This window comes from Prionailurus viverrinus, chromosome E2, assembly GCF_022837055.1.
Source record: "Prionailurus viverrinus isolate Anna chromosome E2, UM_Priviv_1.0, whole genome shotgun sequence".
Taxonomy (NCBI): Eukaryota; Metazoa; Chordata; class Mammalia; order Carnivora; family Felidae; genus Prionailurus; species Prionailurus viverrinus.
The window spans coordinates 49,695,617-49,717,891 of NC_062575.1; the positions used below are offsets into that span (position 1 = coordinate 49,695,617).

The 22,275-nt window shown below is 58.9% G+C and overlaps 2 protein-coding genes across 10 annotated transcripts in view; one reads left to right on the top strand and one right to left on the bottom strand.

Moving 5' to 3' along the window:
- Positions 1-327: 327 nt before the first annotated feature.
- ZNF574 (zinc finger protein 574) lies at positions 328-5,858 on the bottom strand. 6 transcript variants are annotated; one of them, XM_047835862.1, is made up of 2 exons: positions 5,705-5,858; positions 328-3,303 (listed from the first exon to the last, which is right to left on the bottom strand). In XM_047835862.1, exon 2 carries the CDS (start codon positions 3,281-3,283, stop codon positions 593-595), a length of 2,691 nt encoding a protein of 896 aa, XP_047691818.1. In that variant the 5' UTR covers positions 3,284-3,303; positions 5,705-5,858; the 3' UTR covers positions 328-592. The 6 variants fall into 6 exon arrangements, with proteins under 6 accessions (XP_047691818.1, XP_047691821.1, XP_047691817.1 ...); XM_047835865.1 differs by lacking the exon at positions 5,705-5,858 and adding an exon at positions 4,191-5,350; XM_047835861.1 differs by lacking the exon at positions 5,705-5,858 and adding an exon at positions 4,133-5,350.
- A 212-nt stretch (positions 5,859-6,070) lies between these two features.
- The window catches only part of GRIK5 (glutamate ionotropic receptor kainate type subunit 5), a 58,767-nt gene continuing 42,562 nt past the window's right edge, over positions 6,071-22,275 (top strand). The window contains exons 1-8 of one of the 4 annotated variants that reach the window (XM_047835855.1): positions 6,071-6,693; positions 13,973-14,101; positions 14,407-14,571; positions 16,830-16,927; positions 17,024-17,189; positions 19,166-19,344; positions 20,823-20,876; positions 20,979-21,140. In XM_047835855.1, the coding sequence (XP_047691811.1) occupies positions 14,023-14,101; positions 14,407-14,571; positions 16,830-16,927; positions 17,024-17,189; positions 19,166-19,344; positions 20,823-20,876; positions 20,979-21,140 (903 nt within the window). In that variant the 5' untranslated portion in view covers positions 6,071-6,693; positions 13,973-14,022. Of the gene's footprint in view, positions 6,694-9,501; positions 10,447-13,972; positions 14,102-14,406; positions 14,572-16,829; positions 16,928-17,023; positions 17,190-19,165; positions 19,345-20,822; positions 20,877-20,978; positions 21,141-22,275 lie in introns of those variants that run through there. The other 3 variants (XM_047835857.1, XM_047835856.1, XM_047835858.1) reach the window with 3 other exon arrangements.

Consider the following 22,275-nt stretch of genomic DNA (forward strand, 5'->3'; position numbering starts at 1 on the left):
GAAGGGGCAAAAAGAAATCTGAAGACTTTTCCCAATGTTCCTGCCACCAATTGAAACAGCTTCAGGCTTTTCTATGAGGCTGTGGGGACCTCTAGTGGCAAGACAGCTACGCTTCTTCCCCTGGAGCACCAGGGTGATATCCCGCTCCCTGAGCCACACCCTTGGACTCCACGTCCTCTTTCCACTCAGCAAATGTCCACTGAGCTCCTACCACTTGCCAGGCCCTGTTCCAGGTGCTGAGAACACAGCCATAAAAGCTCAGACCCAAGAACCTGGGCTCATGGCTCCCAAATCCCACCCCACACAGCTGGGCCAGACAGAAACACATAAACGTCCAACTCAGTCTTTATTGACTGTTCCATCTTGGGACCACCAGTGCTAAAAGGTGGAAGGTGGGGGGGGGGGCACCTTTACGGACATCAAGGACCGCAGAGCAACCCCCGCACAAGAGAGAATAAATCCAGTTACAGAACTTACACGGCTGTTGGGAGAGATGGAGAGAGGGGCATGGTATCTACAGATTTGAGGGGATGCTGGAGGAGGTTCTTCAGCAACGGGACATGGCGGTGCTGAAGGGGGAGAAGGGACGGGGTCAGCCGCTGATCTGGACCCCCTCGGCCTCAGCCAGAGGGTAGATCTCGATGGCCTCCACCAGGGGCAGCGCCTCTGCTGCAGTCTCCATGACGGCCAGCCCCACGGCAGCCTCCGCCTCTGCCAGCTGCTGGCGCACGGCGGCCTGATGCTGCTGCTGGTGGGTCTTGCGGTGTTTCCACAGGTTGGAGAAGGAGCGGTAGCTCTTGCCACAGTCTGGGCACGAGTAGGGCCGCTCACCCGTGTGAATGCGGCGATGCTCTGCCAAGCGCATGGAAATGGCGAAGGCCTTGCCACACACCTCGCAGGCAAAGGGCCGCTCGCCTGTGTGCAGGCGCCGGTGGTCCTTCAGGTGGGTGCTCTGGCGGAAGGCCTTGCCGCAGTCCGGACACGGGTACGGCCGCTCGCCCGTGTGGATGCGCCGGTGTACCTGCAACGACGTCTCTGTACTGAACAGCTTCTTACACTCGCTACACTCCAGGCCCCGGCGTCGGGCCGGGGCCGCGGGGGCCGCAGGGGCCGCACCCCCCAAGGCGGTCGGGGCGGCCACAGGCGTGCGAGCGGCCCGAGGGGCCCGAGGGGCAGGGGGCTCCTTAGCCAGGACCTCTCCGGGCCCGGCAGCCGCGTGCGCCGCCTCATGCGCCTGCAACCGGGCAGCCGAGCCCACTTTCTTGCCGCAGGTGCCGCACTCGAAGCGCCGCGGGGCCTGTGCGGCAGCAGCCGCGCAGCGGTGCTCGCGGAGCCGCAGCGAGGAAGGGAAGGCGGCCCCGCAGGATGGGCAGCGGTGGGGCTGGCGCCCAGCGTGGGCCACGAGCTGGTGCACCTCCAGCAGCCGGCGCAGCAAGAAGGAGCGGGGGCACTCGCGACACTTGTAGGGGTACTCGCCCGTGTGGTGGTAGCGGTGCATGAGCAGGCGGTAGGGGCGGTGGAAACGCACCCCGCACTCCTGGCAGCGGTAGGGGAAGTGCTGGGCGTGCACCAGGCGATGCTGCCTCAGGGTGGAGCTCTGCGTGAAAGCCTTGCCACAGTCCCCGCACCGGTAGGGCCGCTCCCCCGTGTGCGTGAGCCGGTGGCGTGCCAGGTTGGCGGGCGAGTTGAAGGGCTTGGAGCAGTCCGGGCAGGGGAAGGGCCGCTCGCCCGTGTGCGTGCGCAGGTGGTTACGCACGTGAGACTTCTTCTTGAACATCTTGCCGCAGATGCCACACTTGTGTCGCCGTTCCAGGCGGTGCACGAAACGCTGGTGCCGGGTCAGCTGCAACGCCTTGCCAAATTCGCGGCTGCACAGGAGGCAGCGGTAGGTGCCTGGGGCGGCGGGCCCTCCCGGGCTCTCTTCGGTCACAGGGGGCTCCGGGGCGTCTGCGTCTCCAGTCTCTGCTGCGGCTGGCTCAGGGAAACCAATGACAGGCTCCTCTGGCGGGACTGGTGTTGTGGGCAGAGGGACACCCCCCGCCCCGTGCGTACGCCGATGATACAGGAACTTGGTGAGGTTGACAAACGTCTTTCCACACGGACACGAATGCAGAGGATTCGGGGTGTGGGCTCGCCGGTGGGCCAGGAGGAGGGCCTCGGTGCCAAAGGCCAGGCCGCAGTCCACGCACAGGAAGTGAGACTCGCTGCTGTGGTCTCCAAGGTGCTGGTCCAGACTGGAAGGGCTGGGGAACACACGACTGCACAGAGGGCACTTAAAGACGCCCTCCCGGTGACTCCGCAGGTGCTGCTGTAGCTGGTGAGGGGAGAGAAAGAGCTGGTCACAGGCGGAGCAAAAGAGCTCCTGGGCGGCCGTCCCGCCTGGCTCTCCGCTGTTGTTCCTGCGGGCCTTGCGCCCCCGGCGATCGCGCCCAACGGCTTCACCGTTGCGCAGCTCGTAACTGTGGTCAGAGGACGGCAGGGGATCAGGCTGAGACGCGGGCACCTCTGCAGGGGACGGAGTCAGGGTGTCCTGCTGCAAGGCAGGCTCCTCGGCCTCCGGGGGAGGAGCAGGGAAGTGGGTGGCCTGGTGTTCCAGGAAGTCGGCCGGAAGCTGGAAGAGCTGGGAGCACTCGGAGCATTTGTAGAGGAGCAGCTCCACCTCAGTCACCACCTCAGCGGTGGTGGCAGCAGCAGAAGGGACAGCGGCCCCCTCCCCACCCTCTTCTGCCTTGCGGTATGAGTGCTCCACAGCCACGCGGGCCTGGCCCACAGGGGGCCCCAGGACAACCGGGGACCCCAGGACAACCGGGGCCGGAGGCTTGGTGGGAGTGCCCCGGAGGTGCGTCTGCCGGTGGTTCAGCCAGAGCTCCTGGCTGGCGAAGAGAGCCTTGCAATCCACACACTCGTAGTGGATGGTACTAGAGCTCAGGGCAGGTGCCTTGGGTGGTGGCTCGGCTGGCACTGCCTCCTGGGGAGCCATCATCTTCAGGTGCAGCTCCTGGTGCTCCAGGAGCTGGCTGGGCGACATCAGCAGCTGCCCGCACTCTAGGCACTGGTACTGGCTCTCCTGCACCAGGGTCTGATAGAGGCCCGTGCTGGAAGCTGCCTCTGCGGCTACAGTGACTCCAGGGTCAGCCACGCCCACCAGCTCAAAGTGCTGCTGAGGCACATGGGAGTTCTGGTGCATGAGCACCTCCTCCAGGGATCCATACAGCTGGTTGCACTCAGAGCAGACATAGCGGTGCTCAATGTACAGGACCGTCTCCTCCGACTCCTCAGTCATGGTGGCAGTGAGGCCCTGGGCTGTGAACAGAGGGAGGTGGAGACAAAGCACAGCTAAACTAGCGTTTCTTCAGTCCTTCCCAGGGACGATTCCTTCCCTTCATCACCCACCGAAACCTTAGATGTACCTTACCCTCGGACTTGTTTCCGTTTTCCACTCCCACCCCCCCACCTAACAATCCTTCCTCTCCTGCACACATAAGACCAAGCGCAACACCTCCCAGCGGTCCCTTCCCAGAATCTACCCTTCTCACCTCTGAACCAACACGCATCAAGCTCCACCCACCAGATCCTTAGAACCTGTCCAACCCCTCACCTCCCGTGCCTCACAGCTGGCCCACAGCCACGCACATCACACAGGAGCCCGTGTCTTCTCCACTCAAACCTCCTTCCACTGACTTCCTCTTCTTACCAACTCGCTACCCCATTCCCGCTCCCAGGTGCCCGGGAGCGTCCTCACAGGCCCTGACCGCTGCCGCTTCTTCCAGCCTCACTCCCCCTTTGTTCCCTCCCCCAGGTTCCTGACTTCTATTTACACCCAGAGGACTGCCACAGGGGCCCGCCACTTTCAGGGCCTTCACAGGGTACAGTCCCTCTCCTTTACCCCCAACATCTAGTGTACACGGTCTCTCCCTCTGGTGCCCAGACTCCTCAAACTCTCCCTTCCCTCAATCAACTTGTCTCACGTTGGCCTAACCCATCACATTTTACACTTTTTCCCCCTTCACCACTCCCCATGACACCCAGATCCCCGACTTCAAATTTCTCTCTCTATACCAAAGCCCTCTCCTACAACCCAGCCCCATTTCAAAAACACCTAACCCTTTCTTCACACCTGGATTCTACTCACCACCCTAATTCAAGACACACTTCACCGTAATTGCCTCTTCTTTATGCCGAGACCTCACCTCCAATCCTTATGTCCTCTCCGGTACCCAGATCCCCTCTTCACATTGACCTAAATGCCTCATCTTCATACACAACCACCCCAACCACTATGGGGATACCCACACCCCTCTTCATGTCAACTTCAGCTCCTCTTCTTTACAAAATGACCCACCCTAACCCATCTCAGGGACGCCCACATACCACCTTCACATCAACTTAAACCCTTCCTTACAAACCCACGCCAGGGACACCCAGACCCCCTTTCGCATTATTAACCTAGTATTTTCTTATTTGCAAAAAAGACCCCACCCTCCCTCCCTAACCCATCTAGGGACGCCCAGATCCCCTCTTCGTATCAACCTAAGCCCCTCTTCTTTGCAAAAAGGCCAAACCCCACCCTAACCCACTCCGGCGATAATCCGACCCCCTCTTCATTAACAACTTAGTTTCTCTGCTTTGCAGAAAGATCCCAGCAGAAAGATCTTTGCAGAAAGATAACCCAATCCAGGAATAGCCAGACTACCCCTCACAGAGCCTTAAAACTTTCACGCATACTTTTCCTACTACCCAAAACCCCTTTAGAAATACTCAGACCCTATCTTACTATTATGACGAATCCCTCCAGCCCCCAACCCAGAGGATAGCCAAACCCCTCTTCCTTACACCCAGAACCCTCTCACCAGCTTATTACCCTGGGGATACCCAGACCCCTAACTTCTTGTCAACCTAACATCTCATTCTCATTCCAGAGATACCAAGACCCTCCCCCATCCAGCACACCGATACCAATTCCTACTCTTCATCTGACCGAATTCCCTACTTTTCAAAACATTACCTCTACCCAACCTATCCTGGGGACACCCACCCTTTTTACATAACATAACCCTATGCACAGAGACTCCTCTCAGCCCATTCCAGTGGTATCCACCCCCCTTTGGTTTAACTCCTTTTCACGTTAACGTAACCCCATTCTCCACACTCGGACCTCGTCCTCAACTCTACATCTCCCCTCCAAAGATATCCATTTGCTACCATCTTTTCACACCAAATCCCTGTCACTGGTCTGATTCCTTACAAGCATAACTAGGTTTTCTCTTTATGTTAACTTCATTACCTCTTTCCTCACGCCCTCCCCCCCTCCCCGGACACCCAGGCCGCCTCTAACCTTCCACCCCACCCCCCTCCGGTCCTACACGGCCCACGGCCAGACCGTGGCCCCGATGAGCCTTGGGAGCCTCTCCTAGAGGCAGCCCAAACGCCTCCCTTCCCACCCAGGCCCCTCCCAGCCCCTCGCCCGAGCCTCGCCCCTCCTCACTGGGACCGTCACCCGACTCTAGCCCCCTTCACCACCCCCGCCCCCGGCCCGGCCCCCGCCCCGCCGCCCGCGCGCCCGGCCGGCCGTTGGTGCCGCTCCGCCCTCCCCGCCCGGCGCGCGTCCCCTCCGGCCCTCAGTGCGCAGGCGGGGTGGCACGGGGAGGCCAGGAGGGGGGGAGGGGGAGCCAGGCCGGCTTTCCGCGCGTCCGCCCGCACTCACCCGCCTCCGCCGTCTCGCACGCCCCGGGCCCAGGCCCGGGCCGCAGCTCCCCTCGCGCGGCCACCCTAGCGCTGCGCCCTCTCTAGCTCCCGCCGTAGCCTCTCGTCTGCTCCGCAGCCTCGCTCTCGCCCCCAATCGCCCTCAGCAACGCCCCGCCTACCTTCCTTCTCGGCCTCTCCGCGAACGGCCGAACGCGCCCAATCAGCGCCTGACTGGCTCCTGCCGTTCGACCAATCGACGCTCACGTCTCTGAGCCTTGGGCCAATAGTATGGATCGTCGGGATCCTTCGCAGTGCCCAACCAATCCTCTAGCGATGTTCCCTCACCGGCCAGCCCCGGGGTTGATAGTGCCCGCCCCCTTAAGCCCCCTGGAGGATGCACCTCCTCCAGCTCCTCGTCGACTCCGCCTGACGCCTGAAGAAGGGAGGGCCGCGCGGTGACGTCAGGCGGCGGAGCGAGACTGCGGGCGCCATCTTGGGGGCGCCGGGCTGGAGTCGGGTCGGGGTCGAGTAGGGAAGTCGGAAAAATTGAGGCACACGACACCCAGAGGGTGGGGGTGGGGGAAATGTGGCACTGGAACCGCGGCGGAGCGAACGGAGAAAGTGAAGCATCATCAGTCAGCGCGAAATGGGGAGGGGAAACTGCAGCAGCGAGCACATGGAGGGAGTAAAAAGGGAAACTGAGGCTCCAGACTCGCTTCATTAAAAAGAGGAACGGAAGCAACAAGAAGGAAGGGGAGAGAAGCCGGCGGACTCTTGAGGAAGTGGGGGAAGGGAAATGTCAAAGGAGAAGCGAGGAGCGAGGGAATCTGAGGGAACAAGGAAAACCTGAAGGAGAGGGGAGGAAATGGGGAAAAACGAAAAGCAAAGAGAGTTTCATTTAAGAAACGGGGAGTGTGGGCGGGGTGGGGGGAGAAAACCTGAAGGACGACTAGGATGAAAACCTGCAGAAAGTGACCCTGTAGGAGACGGACTCTGCTTCCTTCCAAGGTGCCTTCCTTCTGCGCTGACCCAGGGGTTCTGGCCGTCACTACTCTCCCCCTTTGGCCCTCAGGGCGTTGGCCTCGCACTGTTAAGTTCCAGAGCTACCCTCTGAACCAACCCAAGGACAGGAGCTTCAAGAGATTCTCTGTACTAACTGCTTCCCCCCCCCCACCACCACCCCATTTCTCAGAGGAGTAAACTAAGTCTCGAGGAGTTGGTCATTACCTTCCTGAAGCTAAAAGCTACTGAGGGACCCCCAAGCACTGAGTAGGACCTAGGTGTGACTTCTCAGTCATCACCTTTGTGGTGTCCTTTAGTTGATTTCTAACTGGCTGTCCTAACTTTCCACTAAATTGAAATCCCTAACACCAAGCCAATATAATTATACCAAGCTGTCTGGATTGACATCCTGACCCTGCCATTTCCAGCTGTTGTCTTGGACAAGCTAAATCCCCTGTGCCTCCGTTTCCTCATCTGTGAAATGAAGGCCCTAACCCCTGCCTCATGGTTGTGGGGCACAGAGTAAAAGCTGTGTGGGAATTGTTTTCATTAGGACCTCAAGAAGCCCAGAGAAGTTAAGTAGCTTGCCTGTCCTTTGGAGGAGACAGAGCCAGGGTTCCAACCCAGGAGTTGACTCCTGGTCTATGCTCTTGGTTCCGCCCCCCCCCCCCCCCCCTCCCCAGGCTCTACTGCCTGGCAGGCGGATGTCCTGTCCTGCAGGGCATGTTGAATGGATGAATGCAAGAAGCAGAAGAAAGAAGTTGGTGGGAATGTGTGAGCTCCAAAGCTGGTAATCTGCGTTTGCCATCAGGGTGAAATCCCCTGGGGTGGGAGCCAGAGAACCTGGAAGTTAGACTCGGGCTTTGATAGGCCCCGTGCACCAGGGCAGGTTCTCACTCCTGCCAAAGCCCCATTTTCTGCCTGAAAATGCAAGGGTCCAGCTTGGCGTGTCAGGCCCCTTTCTGCTCAGACCTTCTGCTTGGACTTTCCAGTTTATCTGGGTTGACTAGGATCTTTCTCTTCTGATGATACATGAGTAGGCTGAGCCCTGGGTCAGTCTTTGTGCAGGTGGTGGCATGGGACTAGATTTCTGGGGTAGGTTTATTTTACAGAGGATAGGCATTCTTTTTTGGGGGGGCCCTGCATAAACAAAGGCCTATAGGCTGGCATGAGTCTGGGCTTTCAGGCTTAGCTGGAGCTGAGGGTGGGTGTTGGGGGACCATGGGTGTTGCCCATGTAGGGTGAGGAAGTGTATGCAAAGTTGGTGGTCCTTCAGGATGCCATATATGTGTCAGACGTATGTCAGGGATGCTCCATATGGGATGAGGGCTTCCTATGCTCAGCTGGTGTAAGGGTTGCCATGTGCTGTGTGTGTGTGTGTGTGTGTGTGTGTGTGTGTGTGTGAGAAAGGCATATGGTCACGTGTGCTGGGGGGCTGCACGTGAGTGTGTCAGTGTCTCCTCCCCATCACGAGCATTGGGGGTGGTGGTGAGTCACGGGCTCAGCCTTCAGCGCCAACTGTCATGTTCCTTCCCCCCAAATTTCACCCCCCCCACCCAGCCGTGCACCACCCACCCCCACTCCGAGATCTGTGTCACTGCTTCTGTCTTCCATCCCCCTGTCCTGCTCAGCTCCCTCTGAGATGCTGCAGTGGGCTCCCTGGAAGGGAGTCTCCCACTTCTGGCTCTGCCCTCCAGTTCCTTGCCCTTTCCCACTGCCTCTCTGCTCAAGTGGTAGCTAGAGAAGGAAGGCCTCTTCGCCCCACCCACTCATGTCTTGGGTGCATCACGTCTCTATGCATTATAGAGAATTCCCATACTTGCCGCCCCATCCCTTCTCCTCCATGGGGCTATTTCTACTTCTGGGGGCTTCTCCCTTGTCTCCAGGAGTTGGCTCCTCCCACCTTAGGGGACCTCTTGTGTCCACATGTCCTTGTGTTTACGGGTTCCTGGTATCTGTGCCCACCCATCCCCATTTCTGTGACCTTCTCCCACTTTGCTTGGCCCGCCTCCCTGTCTCTATGATATGCATTCTTGTTTCCATTTCTGCGGGCCTCTCCTCCTGTCCGTGGCCTTCTCCTGTCCCCGTGGACCACTCCCTATGTCCAGGGAGTGCTTTCTGTTCTCATGGGCCTCTCTCCGTCTTCCTGGGGGACTCTCTCTCTGTCCACCAGCTGCCCTCATCTCTGAGGTCCGTCGCTGTCTCTGGTCTGCTCCCATGCCTCCATAGGCTTTTCTCTTTTTTATCTGGGCTTTTCCCCTGTTCTTGTCCTTGTGGGGTTTGTGGACCTTGGCCCACCTCTGTGAGTTTTGATGGCTGTCTTGCTTTTCCTCTGCATTTTTCTTCATCTCTGTAGCCCTCTCCCCCCAGCTCCATGGCCTTCTCCTCAGGTCTCCCTGCCTCTCATCTCCGTGGGCTCCTGGGCAGGGCGGTGGCATGGTGGTGGAGGGGGTGGCCCAGGGGTGGGCCCTCCATCCAATGCAGCGCCTTCCCCTCATCAGCATTCTCCTCGCAGGCCCCCCAGCCCCGACCAATACGGTCTCCCCCTCCCCCCCCACTCCCTTCCCTCCTCTTTCTCCGCCTGCTGCCCTCCCTTCCTCCTGCCCGCCCTCCTCCCTGCCTCCCTCCCTCCCTCCCCTCCCTCCCTCATCTCTCTCCCCCCCGCCCCGCGCTCCAGGACCCAGCGCGGGCGGGCGGCGGGCGGGCGGGCAGGCAGGCAGGCAGGCAGGCGGCGGCCTCGGAGGGGAGAAGGAGAGGTGGCAGCGGCGGCGGCGGCGGAGGTGGAGGTGGTGGTGGTGGTGGTAGTGTTGGCGGCAGTGGCGGTGGCAGCAGTGGCGGTGGCGGCGGTGGCCGGCAGCAGGGAGGCAGGCCCAGCTGGGGACCCAGAGCCGGCGGCTGCGCCTCGCAGGGGACCAGGAGTCCGTGGCCAGGCCCTCCCACTGAGGCCCTGCACCGGGCGCCCCCGGGACACCCCACCCTCCTCTGCCTTCCTCTTCCACCTGCTCCTCTCCATCCTTCCCTCCCTCCTCCTCTCCCTCCTCCCCATCTCTCCACCTCGCCGCCTGCCCCCTTCTCGGCTCTCCGGGTCTCCCAACACCCCGTCCTCCCCAGCCCCTCCACCCCTCGGCTTCTCTCCGCCCCTAGCATGCTTTTCCCGTGGGGGCTGAGGGCTTGAGGACTCCAGGCCCTTGCCTCATCCAGGGCAGGGCCAAGGCTCCAGGGGGGAGGGGGGAAGGGGTGCCCCCCTCCCCCCAATCAAGCCCTCCCCTCCCCCACTCCTCCTGATGGCCGGCTTCCTAGTCTCCAGCCAGTCCTCGCCCCCGGTGGCCCCCCCAGGCCGGCCCGGCTAGGGGAGGGGGCGGGGGCCCTTTCCTGGGCCGGCTTCCCCCTCCCCCGGCTTTGCCTGTGCCCCCCTCCCTTCCGTTTTCACCTTCCTCTCCTCCTTTCCTCCCTCCTTCCCCTCCATTTGCTCCTTCTCCCTCTCCTCTCTCCCCTTCTCTCCTCCATTTTCTCCTTTCCCCTTCCTCCCTTCCCTGGCCCGCCCTCTCCTCTTCCACCTGTCCTTCCTTCCCGCTCCGGGGAGCCCCCGTTTTGGATTAGTTGGGGGCCACTGCCGGAGGCGGGGGAGGGGGCCCCGTGGACTGCCCTCTCCCCCCCCTCCCCCCCGCCCCCGGCCACACCACCACCCAGCGCCAGAGCATCTCCCCGTTGTCTTTCTCGGGCCTCGAGGGAGCCCAGCCCTCCGTCCCACCAGGATCCGTGAGTGTCTGCAGGGCGGGGGTTGGGCTCGGGCCAGCCTGGGTCCTGGAAGGCTGGGCTCATGACCGTCTGGTGGGGCCCCCACCTCCCCCTGCCCCCCTCCACGAGCAGGGGCCTGCCCTGTGCCTCCCCCGTCTCCCAACCTCTGTTCACCTCAGCCTCTCTTCACCCTTGTTCTGGGTGCACAGCTCAGCCTTGTCCCCAGCCCCTGGGGTCCTGAGGGGCTGCCTGGCTCTTACTTGCAGGCTCACTCCTTCTCTGGGACTCCTGGCCAGTCTCCGCCCCTGCTTTCTCCAGCCGCGGTCCCACGGCGACCGGTGACCGGCTCTGTTCTCCCTCTGTTTCCGCCTCTCTTCTTTCCTCATCCTTTCTGCCTGCCATCCCTGTCCCATCCACTGTCCGTCTCCTGGAAATGTCTTTCCTTTTTTTTCCATCTCCATTTCATGTGTCTCTCAGGCCTCTCTCCGACTCTGTCCAACTTCTCTCTCCTTTGCTGTTAGCCTAACTCTTTCTTGTTGTGTCTCTGTTGATTCTCTCTCTCTCTCTGTCTCTCTCTGTCTCTCTGTCTCTCTGTCTCTCTCTCTCTCTCTCTCTCTCTCTCTCTCTCTCCCTTTTTCAAAACTCCCCTGCATCTCGTCTGGCTCTTTTGGAAGCACCCACAGGTTTGGCCCTCTATCCACTTCTCTCCATCCACGCTTTGCTCTGCCTGTGCCCCTGCTCCCCTGTCCTCCTCTGCCCCTGCACTTGGAGCCTGTCTTCCTGTTCACTTTTCTGCTTTCCTCCCCCAGATCCACTCTGGGTCCAGCTCCTTTCTCCTCAGCCGCAGCCACTCCGTGGTCTACTTTGTCTTTTCCTTGGTGGTCTCACTCACCCCCCATCCTCTGCTCACTTCTACGTCCTGGCCTGGCCTTTTTGTCCTCATCCCTCCCCATGCCTCGGGGCTTGTGGGCTCTGGGATTGACCACCTCCTCAAGACACCCTGGTGGGTGCATCTCTGTGTGGACTGGCCCCCTTATGTGGGCACTCACCCTGTCCCTGCCTGTGCCCCTCGCTCTTCCTCCCTGCCTCCATTTCCCTCCCTGGCCCTCACTGCCCCTTCTAGTGTGTGTCTGCCCCACTCGCCCCTCCCTCTTCTCTAGATCTGCTGTGTGGCTCCTGCATACATTTTCTCCGGCTCTCTTTCCAACTAGCTCTCTTCCTTTGCAGAGTTTTGCGGATTTTTCCCCTTCCTGCAGTCTTTGCACCTGTTGTGTTCTTGTGTTTTTGCCCTCTCCCTCACCCCACTTGTCTCACCGATTTGCCTTCTCACCTTGGTGATGTCTTGCCTTCCTGTCTGTCTGCCTCCCCTGGCAGGGCCCCTCACTCGGCTCCTTCTGCCTGGTTGGCTGCTATGCTTCCACCTTTATTTGGCGTTGCCTAAGTGTCTGGGCCTGTGGGGCTCAGGCCTGCCTGATTCCCTGCCTCTGCTACCTCGCGCTCTCTGTCTTGTCTCCGTTTCCTTTGGTGTCTCACTTCTAGGCGACCTGTGTGGGTCCTTCTCTCTCATTTAGCCCCAGGTACCTCTTTTTGGTCTGTCTGTCTTTCTATCTGGGCCTTCCTGTATGTCTTTGTCCATGTGCTGTCCCAGACCCTGGCCCTACACTCTGTGTTTCTGCTCCCACCCATGTCTGCCACCTGTGGGACCCTGCCCTCTGGTCCCTGTCTCTCCCTCCGTCTTCCCTGTCCTCTAGTCTCTGTTCCCTGGTTTGTCCCCAGAAGCCCCTGATGTCTCGGGATGACCCCCCTTCAACTCTTGCCTCTCTCCAAGCCCCGCCCTCCACAATCCTCCCCCTGAGAGTTCTTCCTCGTCCCCCAACTTCCCTTGCTCCTCCACCCTTGAAGTTTTCACTGTAGATCCGGATTACCATCTGCAGCCCCCAGCCTGTCCATGATGCCCTCCCACCCCTCAGCCTGCCTTTCCCAGAGGCCCTGAGAGAGGGAGCTGCTCAAGGTCATGTGGGAGTCAGGGGCAGAGCAGAGACTGTTGGGTCTCCTGCTGCCATGGCCTAGGTTTTCCTGGCCACCAGCATGGTCCAAAATCTTGCACTGTGCCTCTACCCTCCCCTGCCAGGTTTCATTCTGCTGTCTCACTACCTTAAGCCCTCCATCCATGGGGATCAGGTGGGGTGCAACAAGACCCCGAGGCTCACCTCACAGCACTCTGGGCCTCACAGTAATGCTCTCTCCTGGAAGCCCAACGCCCCTTCTCTTGGGGCACGGCTCTCGGCCAGGAGAAGCCGTGTATCCAGCCAAACTCATCCCTGCCTGGGGGTTGCCCCATAGAAGGCTGGGGTACCTGGAGGACTCTAACTCACTGGGGTTGGAGCCGTTCTGGGAAGCAAAGATGCATTGTCTCCCCCTAATCCTCAGCTCCCCTGAGCAGGGTCGGGGGCTGTAGTCTGGCACCTGCTTTGGCAGACAGCAGACTCCCTGCCTTACTCTTCCCTTCCAGCTCTCTCTGGTGGCATCTCAAGTGGGCTTGTGTCCTCTCTCCGTTCTCTGTATTTCCTGTTCTATTCTGTGTCTCTCTTATGCCTTGATTTCCCTCTCTGCTGCCTGCCCTATGCTCCTCTCCCCACCCTGACCTTCCTCCATCTCCATGGCTCCCTGCCTTCCTGCCTCATCCTTCCTCCTAGTCCTGTCCTTCCCTACCCAGAAACTCCTTTGTCCTCTTCATCTCTGTCCCCCTGTCTTCTTATCTTCTTGTTCCCTTGTATTTTTGTCTGTTTTTTCTCTTTCTCCTTTCCTGGGTGTCTTTGTATTTTCTTTCTCTAAGCCTCTCTTCCTATTTCTGTCTCCCTGTTTCTGTCTTCTCTTTCTTTACTTTTTTTTTTTTTTTTTTTTTTTTTTTTTTTTTAAGCTCCTTAGCTGCCTCGGATCCATCCATCTGTCTCCATCTGTGTGTCTCCACGTGTGTCTCTGTCTCTCTCCATCATTCCCTCTCTCCTCAAGTTTCCTTAACTCCCGGATACTCTCCCCTCCAGACCCCGGATGTCCAGGCCACTCTCCCCACGGGATTGTGGGAACCAGGGACGTCAGGAAAGTGGCAAGTGAGGCCTGGGATGGGGTTGCCTAGCAACCACCGCATCCTCTCCAGCCAGTTTCTGTTGCCTAGTAACCGCTGCCTGCCCAGAGACAGGGGCGGGACTGGGTGGGGGGTGGCACTTCCTGGTTTCCTACTGGGGTGGGGATGGTCCCTGGAATTTGCTCTTACTTGAGATCCCTCCCATTTTGGTAGCTGTGAATGTCCTCTAGCCATGCCTGTCCCACTCAGTGCCGTGAGCTCCTCCCCGGTAGTGCTCCTCAGAGCCTGAGCTTCCTTGGTATCAATGCCTTTGGTGTTGTCAGCTTCTGACAAGGGCAGGGCCTTTCAGCGCTCACTCACAATGTCCCGGGGTCTCCGATCACCACCCCATCTAGCAGTCCTCCAAAGGGCTCTGAGGCCCCCACCTCAGCAATCTCCCCATGGGTGGGGGGCTCCCTGCAGGTGGCGAGTGGGGGCCGCGGCAGCTGCGTCCCCATGAGGAGGGGAGGAAGATGCCGGCTGAGCTGCTGCTGCTGCTGATTGTTGCCTTCGCCAGCCCCAGCTGCCAGGTGCTCTCATCACTGCGCATGGGTGAGGCCCTACAGCCCCTGCCCCGCCTCTGCAGAGACCCTCCCAAGCCTGCCCATCCCTCAGGACCCGGGAATCTGGGCTTCAGGTCTCAGCTTTCCTCAGCAACAGGGAACAGCAGCCCCCAGCGCCTTCTCCCCCCGCCCGGACCCAGCAGTCCAGATCTCCAGCTGTGTCCAACCTTAGATTCAGGAGTCTAGACCCATATCAGCATCCCCACCCCTACCTTAGAGCCCAGGAGTCCAGGACCCCAGCCTCTCCTTTCTCAGGACCCAGGAGTCTGGTCCCCAACCCCCGTGTCCCCTCAGCTGCAATCCTGGACGACCAGACAGTGTGTGGCCGCGGCGAACGTCTGGCCCTGGCTCTGGCCCGGGAGCAGATCAACGGGATCATCGAAGTCCCAGCCAAGGCCCGGGTGGAAGTAGACATCTTTGAGCTTCAGCGGGACAGCCAGTACGAGACCACGGACACCAGTGAGCAGGGCCACAGGGGGCGTGGGGTGAGGCAGGGCAGGCTGGTAGCCCTCGGTCTGTCCCTCAGCTCCTGGCCTCCTCAGCTTGCTTGCTTTGTCTCTTTCTAGCTCCACCTGCCCCTTCCTTCATGTCTGCTCTGCTTTTTCCTTTCCAGAGATGGTGTTGCCGAGCATGGGGAGGTAGGGAGGGTGCCAGCCCCGGTCCTGCCTTGTAAGAGCTGAGAGCCTCATTTGAAAGATAAACTCATGGCTGGCTGGGGACACAGTGCCCAGAGCTGAGTAATGAGGGGCCTGGACAGTGAGGCCAGGGAGCCTCAGGGGCAGGAACAGTGAAGGCATTCTGGAGAAGGCTAAACCAAAGTTCTGAGGTCTGAAAGGCAAGCAGGATATAGAAAAAGTGGCATTGCTCAAAGTATGCCCTGTAGAACAGCAGCCACATAGTAGGGGTGTATAAGTATTTGTTGGATACTGACAGACTGAGCAAATGTTAATGGGTATCTCTTGAACAAATGTGTTGGGGTCGTATACCTCAGGAGATGCTGTCTTCAATGTGTTTTAGATTGGTTTTCTTTCTTACAGGCCTCATCAGAGCCTTTGTTATATTCACGTGTGTTTCGTATTAGCGAGAGGGAGAATGGGGTACAGTGTTTCTTGTACTTTTCTGACTGGCGCAGCACAGAACACAAACTGGGAGAAGCTGGGATGGAGAGTGAGGAGGTAAATGGTGTTCCAGGCATATGCTATAGTCTGGAGCTGGAGCAGAGGAGGGGGATATATGGAGCCAAAGAACAGGGTGTGGGGTTGAACCTGTCCTGGCTACCTGGACTCAGGACATGCTTGGTGAGATCATGAGAGACTTTGGGGCTGAAGTGTGACAGCAGTGGGAGGTGAGGCTGGGCAGAATGGCGGGCCAGTTCAAAGAGGTGACAGTGGCAGGCTAAAAGATGTCACCTTCACCTGTAGGCAGAAGGGAGCCACCAATGGGTTTAGGTCAGGGAGCGGGCTTCTGGAAGGTGAATCTGGAGGCTAGATTTGAACCTGAGTTGGCATGCCTGAGTTGAGAGCCCTAAAAAGTAGGGCAGGGGAGAGAAGGGGAAAGATATGAGAAAATTTGAGGACAAAAGAGACAGGACTTGGTGACTAATTTGTCTATTGAGAGAAGGATTAAAGGCAAGGATTGTTTCTAGATATTTGGTCTGCACAAACGGGGCCTTCAGTAATGTGGAAGGCACAGAAGAATCAAGTTTAGAGGAAGGTAAGGCATTTAGTTAGGATGCTTTTAGTCGGATGTGGCAGAAACCCACTCAGTCTGCCTTAAGGGAAAAAGAGAATTTATCAGCTTATAATACGGAAAGGCCCAAGGACTAATTTCAGGCATGGCTAAGTCCAGGTACTCAAATGATGTCCCAGGACTATTTCAGGCATGGTTAGATCCAGGCACTCATATCATGTCCCAGGAAGCTCTCTGTCTTCATCCGTGGGTCCTGTTTTCCTCTAAGTTGGGTTCATTTTGAGGAATACCCTCCCTAACTGGTGGCAAGACGGCCCCAGTAGCTCAAAGCTTACATCTTACCTATTTAGCAAACTACGTAATAATTGTAGCAGAAACCTGGGGAAGGCTCTTGATGGCCTGCTTTGAGCCCGTCCCCATCTCTGAACCAATCACTGTGGCCAGGACAGTGTGGTTCTGTGATCCTGGCTTGGGTGCCAGCCAGTCCTGGGAAACATATGGTTCCCTGAGGAGAAGTTAGGGTTTTGCCATGAGAATGGGCACCGGGCAGGCAGAAAAAACAGCTTCTGCCTCCCAGTCTTTGAGACACGCGCAAGTTCAAGGGGAAAAAAGAAAAAAAAAAAAACACAGAAGAAAGAGGAGCAAACGAAAGCCACAGGAGAGCGGTGTTTGGGATGTGGGGTGGAGAGGGGCCCTCGCTGTGGTTGTGGGGTGGAGGGGCTGTGAGGTGTTGTTGGAAAGGAGGAGTGAGACAGAGGCTGAGGAGCCGGGCGTTAGCTTTGCAGCCAGGAGGTCCCTGGTTTTTCCTCTTTGTTCTTTCTTTGTTTCTCTCGTGGTCTAACCCATCCCTCTTGCCATTTCTCCCCATTTGTCTCTGTCTTGTCCACTGCTGCGGGTGGGACCGGGGATTGGGCCTCTGGGTCCGGGGCGGCCAAGGGGGATCGGGCAGCTCCAAGGATCGGATGTGCTCCCGGGCCAGGTGGGGACAGAGGAAGGTCCCTGACTGCGGTCTCTTCCCACCCTCGCAGTGTGTCAGATCCTGCCCAAGGGGGTCGTGTCCGTCCTGGGGCCCTCGTCCAGCCCTGCGTCTGCCTCCACCGTGAGCCATATCTGTGGAGAGAAGGAGGTGAGCAGAGTGTGGGACAGGGCAGGGGTGGGTCCCTGGGAGGCGAGGCTGGGGAGGAGGCCGCAGGATAGAAGCAAAGCCTCCTTCTTTGTCCAGATCCCCCACATCAAGGTGGGTCCCGAGGAGACACCCCGCCTGCAGTACCTGCGCTTCGCGTCTGTCAGCCTGTACCCCAGTAACGAGGACGTCAGCCTGGCCGTCTCCCGAATCCTCAAGTCCTTCAACTACCCCTCGGCCAGCCTCATCTGCGCCAAGGCCGAGTGTGAGGGAGAACTGGGTGTTTTGTTTTTATTCCCCCAAACTCCCCTGCCCAAGAGATCTGGTCTCCCGCACGGCACAGGCTCCCCTGGTCCCCACCATCCTTCCCCGTCAGGAACCCAGACCCCCCCACCTCCCCCGAGAGACCATTTAGTCAGCAGATAGTAACTAGCACCTATGTGCCAGGCCCCTGCGAGGCCCTGGCGGTTCCGCACTAGGTGTGGTCCCGGATTGGACTCCAGGGTCCGTGGGGGATGCTGTGGCCGAGCGGTTGTAACGCAGAGTGATCCATACTCTGTCAGCGGGCAGGCGGGGTGCCGTCGGAGCACGTAGAAGGGAATCCTACCCGGGTGTGAAAGTTCAGATCCCGTGTCCCCGAGAAAGGGGCCTCTAAGCTGGACCTAAAGGTTGGGGAGGAGTTGGGGTCAGGAAGAGGGAAGAGTGTGGCAGGGCAGGGGCCGAGGGCCCAGGGAACGTGGCCGCTTTGAGAGGCTCAAGGATGCTTCCAGGGAGCCCGGTGCCCAGTGTGGGAACAGGCGAGCAGCACGTGCAGGAAGCATGACCACGCAGGGCCCCGCACCTCTGCCCGAAGATGATGGCGGTGGTGCAAGGTTCCCACGCAGGGCGGGGCAGGGGACAGGCCGGGTGTGTGTCGCAGGAAGAGCGCTGGCTGCAGCAGAGAGAACTGACTGGAGAATGCCACGAGCTATGGCCGGGAGGCCAGAGACGGGCAGAGAGAAGGGGCGCTGGTTAGGTATCTGGTGGTGGTGGCAGGCCGGAGAGGCCAGGATCGGTTTGAGGAGCCACGAGGGAAGGGAGAGGGCGCCGTCGCTGTGGTGACTGGGTTCCGCCTGAGGAGGAGGAGGAGGAGGACAGAACGGTCAGGTGGAGGTGCAGTTGGGGTTGAGGCGTCTCGGAGACCATCAAGTGGAGATGTCCGGAAGGCCGGTGGGTTTGTGGGTGGGGTGCACAGCTGGAAAAAGAGAGAGGGCCGTGCTCAGTAACTTCCAGGAGAAACTCGTCTTTCAAAAGGTATTTACTGAACACCTGCCACGGCCCAGACCTTGTTCTGGGTCCTGGGGCTAGAGCGGTGCGTGTGCGAGCCAGGCCAGAACCCCTGTCCTTGTCAGGCCTGCTGTCTTGTGGGAGAAGCTAGGAAGTAGTAAGTCCTCCCATTCAAGATGGGATGGTGATCACCTCCTCGAGGTGGTGATGTTTGGGTAAGAGATCTGAAGGTGGAGAGGGAGGGAGCCGCATGGGGGTCCAGGGAGAAGAGGGAACAGCTAGTGTAAAGGCCACAGGGCAGGAGCGTGGCCGTGGCGTGTGCGAGACAGGTCAAGGGGATGGCGAGGGGTGGGTGGGTGGAGTGGGGCCCGGGGGCTGTGAGGATGCGGGCCTCCACTCTCAATGGGCCAGAGCTGTTAGAGGGTTTGGGGCAGAGGAGGCACACATCTGCTCTACGCGCTTGTGGCTGCTGTGACGGGGACGGACGTGGGGACAAGTGTGGCTGTCATAACAGGTGAGGGAAGGCAGTGGCTTAGGCCAGGGTGGTGGCGGTGGTGCGGCACGTGGGGTCTGCTGCACTCTGCAGATAGAGCCTGGGTGGGTTGGGCGCAGCTGGGAGAGAGAAAGAGAGGGAGAGGGGGAGAGAGGGAGAGGGAGGGAGGAGGCCGGGCTGCTGTCCGAGTTTGGGCCTGAGTGGCTGGCAGGCAGGTGGTGGCTTGGGTGAGAGGAGTGGAAATGTGGCTTGCGTGAGTGAAGTTTGAGATCCCCGTCACACGTCCCAGCGGCGGAAAGGTGGCAGGGGACAGGTGTGTGGAGGTCGAGCACAGGGTCCACGGGCCCAGTATCCCAAGAGAGCCAACCACGCTCTGGTCAGTACAGCCCTCGTCCCCTCCTGGGCTCCCCTACACTGGAGGAGGAGGAAGTCACCCTGGGACACTTACAGGGACCCTAACCCGGGCCCTCCTGCTCCCCCAGGCCTCTTGCGGTTGGAGGAGCTAGTGCGTGGCTTCCTCATCTCCAAGGAGACGCTGTCAGTGAGGATGCTGGATGACAGCCGGGACCCCACGCCGCTGCTCAAGGAGATCCGCGATGACAAGGTGTCCACCATCATCATTGATGCCAATGCGTCCATCTCCCACCTCATCCTCCGTAAAGTGAGTCCCCCAGTCTCTGTCTCTCTATAGGGTCGGGACAGAAGCATTGAGTGACAGAGCAAGTCGCCCAATGCCCACGGGCCTCAGGGGTCACACGGTAGAGACCCGCTTCCTACGAGCGGATGATAATCGTGAGGTTTGTCTCAGCTTGTCCACTTCGCGGTCGCACCGGTGGTCGGGCTTTGGACAGTCGCCTCCCCTCTCTGTGCTCAGTTGCTGCCTCGGTGGGTTGCCGTGAGGGGTAGTGAGTGAATGGTGGGGAAGCACTTGGGACAGACAGGTCCTGGCCCAGAATAGATGCTGGTGCGGGGAGCTCCCTGTCATCTGCACTGAGTGCCCGTCCTGCCGCGTGGAGGCACTTTGCACGGACTCTTTAATTTGGCTCCCACCCAGGCTGCGGGGCAGGCGTGATGACCATTTTGTGGATTAAGAAGCTGGAGTTAAACAGGCTGGCTCAAGGGCGCCCGGGAGGGGGTAGCACCGGGGCCTGCCACACACCCTCCAGCAGTGACCCACATTCATTAATCATTCATTGCTTCCCTGCTCTTAATTCGTCCTCGTAATCTAATCTGTATTATTTATTTTTCTCCAGTTTTCTTTTTTCTTTTTTTTTAAATTAAAACCATATGTCACTACTGATTGTAGTGTACAGGAAGAAGCGTGGACAGAATCCATAGGGCCCTTGAGGCAAGAAGTTTTAGAGAAAAGGTTTCGTGTTCGGAAGGCAGGCAGGCCTGGGCTGGGGTCCCGCGAGCCGAGCCGAGGGACCCGTGGTCACTCTCCTCTCGTGGAATGGGCTGTGAGCCTCACGATAACAGCTCCTGCCTCTTGGCCGATGCTGGCTGGTGCCATGTAATGTTCTAATGACCGTAGCGGGGACAGGCTCGGACACCGTGGCAGGAGAGGCCTTCTAGTTTTGTTTGCCTCAAGGACTGTGAAGAAAGGGGCTCCAAACAGGCATTTTGAGATTCCAGTCGGTTGCCTTTCGCTGCGAAGTGCTTGTAAAGATGGCGGGGGGGGGGGGGGGGGTTATCTGGCCTGTGACCAAGCTGGGCCCCACATAGTAGCAGCCCCAACTTGGCTTTGGGGCAGCGCGGGGAGAAGCTTAAAGTTGAGGTTACCCTCCCAGCCTGTCCTGTTTCTAAGGCGTCCCTTTGCCTGTCTGTCTCCAGAAGGCAGTCTTGTAAGTGCCCTCCAGGGGGATGCGGGCATCTGGGGGTGCCATTCTCTCCTCCAATAAGGCCTTCCTTCCACCCAGGTCGCCTGTCCACTGGTGCAGCATCAGGGAGCAGGGTCTCCCTCTGCCCCCGCACGACTCCTTCTCCCTGTCTCCGTCTCTGGGTGTCTGTTACTGTGTTTCCTATGGGTGTCTTCACTAGGCCTGTCTCTAAATCTCTCTTTCTCTCTTGGCGTCTCCTCGCTTCTGCCTGTGGGCCTCCGCCCCTCCTGTCGCCTCTGTGCCGCCCCATGTCCTCCAGGCTTCAGAGCTGGGAATGACCTCAGCGTTTTACAAATACATCCTCACCACCATGGTGCGTACCCCAACGCGGCCCCTCCGGCCCCCACCCCCCTCCTAGGGTGTCTGCCCCATGTGGGGCCTAGCCCCTGGCCTCACCCCTTCTTCTTGGCCCCAGGACTTCCCCATCCTGCACCTGGACGGGATCGTGGAGGACACCTCCAACATCCTGGGCTTCTCCATGTTTAACACCTCACATCCCTTCTACCCTGAGTTTGTGCGCAGCCTCAACATGTCCTGGAGGGAGAACTGTGAAGCCAGCACCTATCCAGGTCCCGCGGTGAGCACTTCTTCTGTACTTTGGTGAGATGGTGCCAGAACCCTCCAGCGCCCCCACTCGCTTTCCAAGTACATACTGTGAGGCCTCACATTGTGGCCCCAAGATAAGTCTGATCTGTTTCCTCCTCTGTACCTCCCAGGCTGCCCCAGCCACACTGGCCTCCTCCAGGTGCCTCTATGGCCCTAGCACATGCCCACCCCAGGGCCTTTGTACTTGCTTCTCCCACTGCTTCATATGTGCTTCCCCAGAGAACTAGCGACTCACTCCCTCATTGCCAAGTCATTGCTCAAACACTCCCTCAGTTATAAGACCTTCCTTGGTCCCCACCATAAAAACGAGAAACTCCCTGCTAATCAGCTCCCTTCCGTACTGTATTTTTCTGCACAGTACCTGTCCTTGCATATCTAATGCTCTATGTTTTGCTTAGGTACAGATACGGATATCTAGACCGTAAGTTCAATGAGTGTAGGGTTTTCTTTCTGTTTTCTTCACCTTTGTATCACCAGCACCTAAATCAGCCTGGCCCAGGGTAGGTGTCCAATAATATATGTTGAATAAACACAAACATACAGAAGGTACACACTTAGGTGTATTTGTTCACAGACGTTTAGTCCTGTGCCAAGATACCAAGGCACTCCTACCGCATAGAAACGCACGTGGACACTGAGCCATGCAGTCAGGCGGTGCAGACATAACGTGGGTAGAGGTACATTTGTGTGTGCCCCTGCAGCTGTCTACACAACACAGGTATTCAGACCTTCACACCAACCCAGCGAAGACACTCCCAGCGAAGACACTCCCACAAACACACACACACACACACACACACACACACACACACACACACACACACAGAGATGCCCCATGTCCAGTCACAGCTCGGTGCCCAATTTGTATCAAGCGTTCACTGTGTGCCGGGCAGTTTTGAACTCTGACATGTATTACCTTCTTTGGTACCCACGTTAGCCTGTGGAGGCAGAGATGACAGTCATCCCCATCTTACACGGGAGGACATTGAGGTTCCGAGCAGGGTGGGGACTTGGGCCTCCCGTAGGAAATAGGAGAGCCGGGTCTCCAGCTCAGAGCCGCCTGCTTCCCAGGCACAGGCTCACAGCCCTTATGCTCGCCTGCCTCC

Excerpts from the sequence above, each read along its gene's own strand:
- ZNF574 (XM_047835862.1), bottom strand. The coding sequence starts at position 3,283 with ATGACTGAGGAGTCGGAGGAGACGGTCCTGTACATTGAGCACCGCTAT.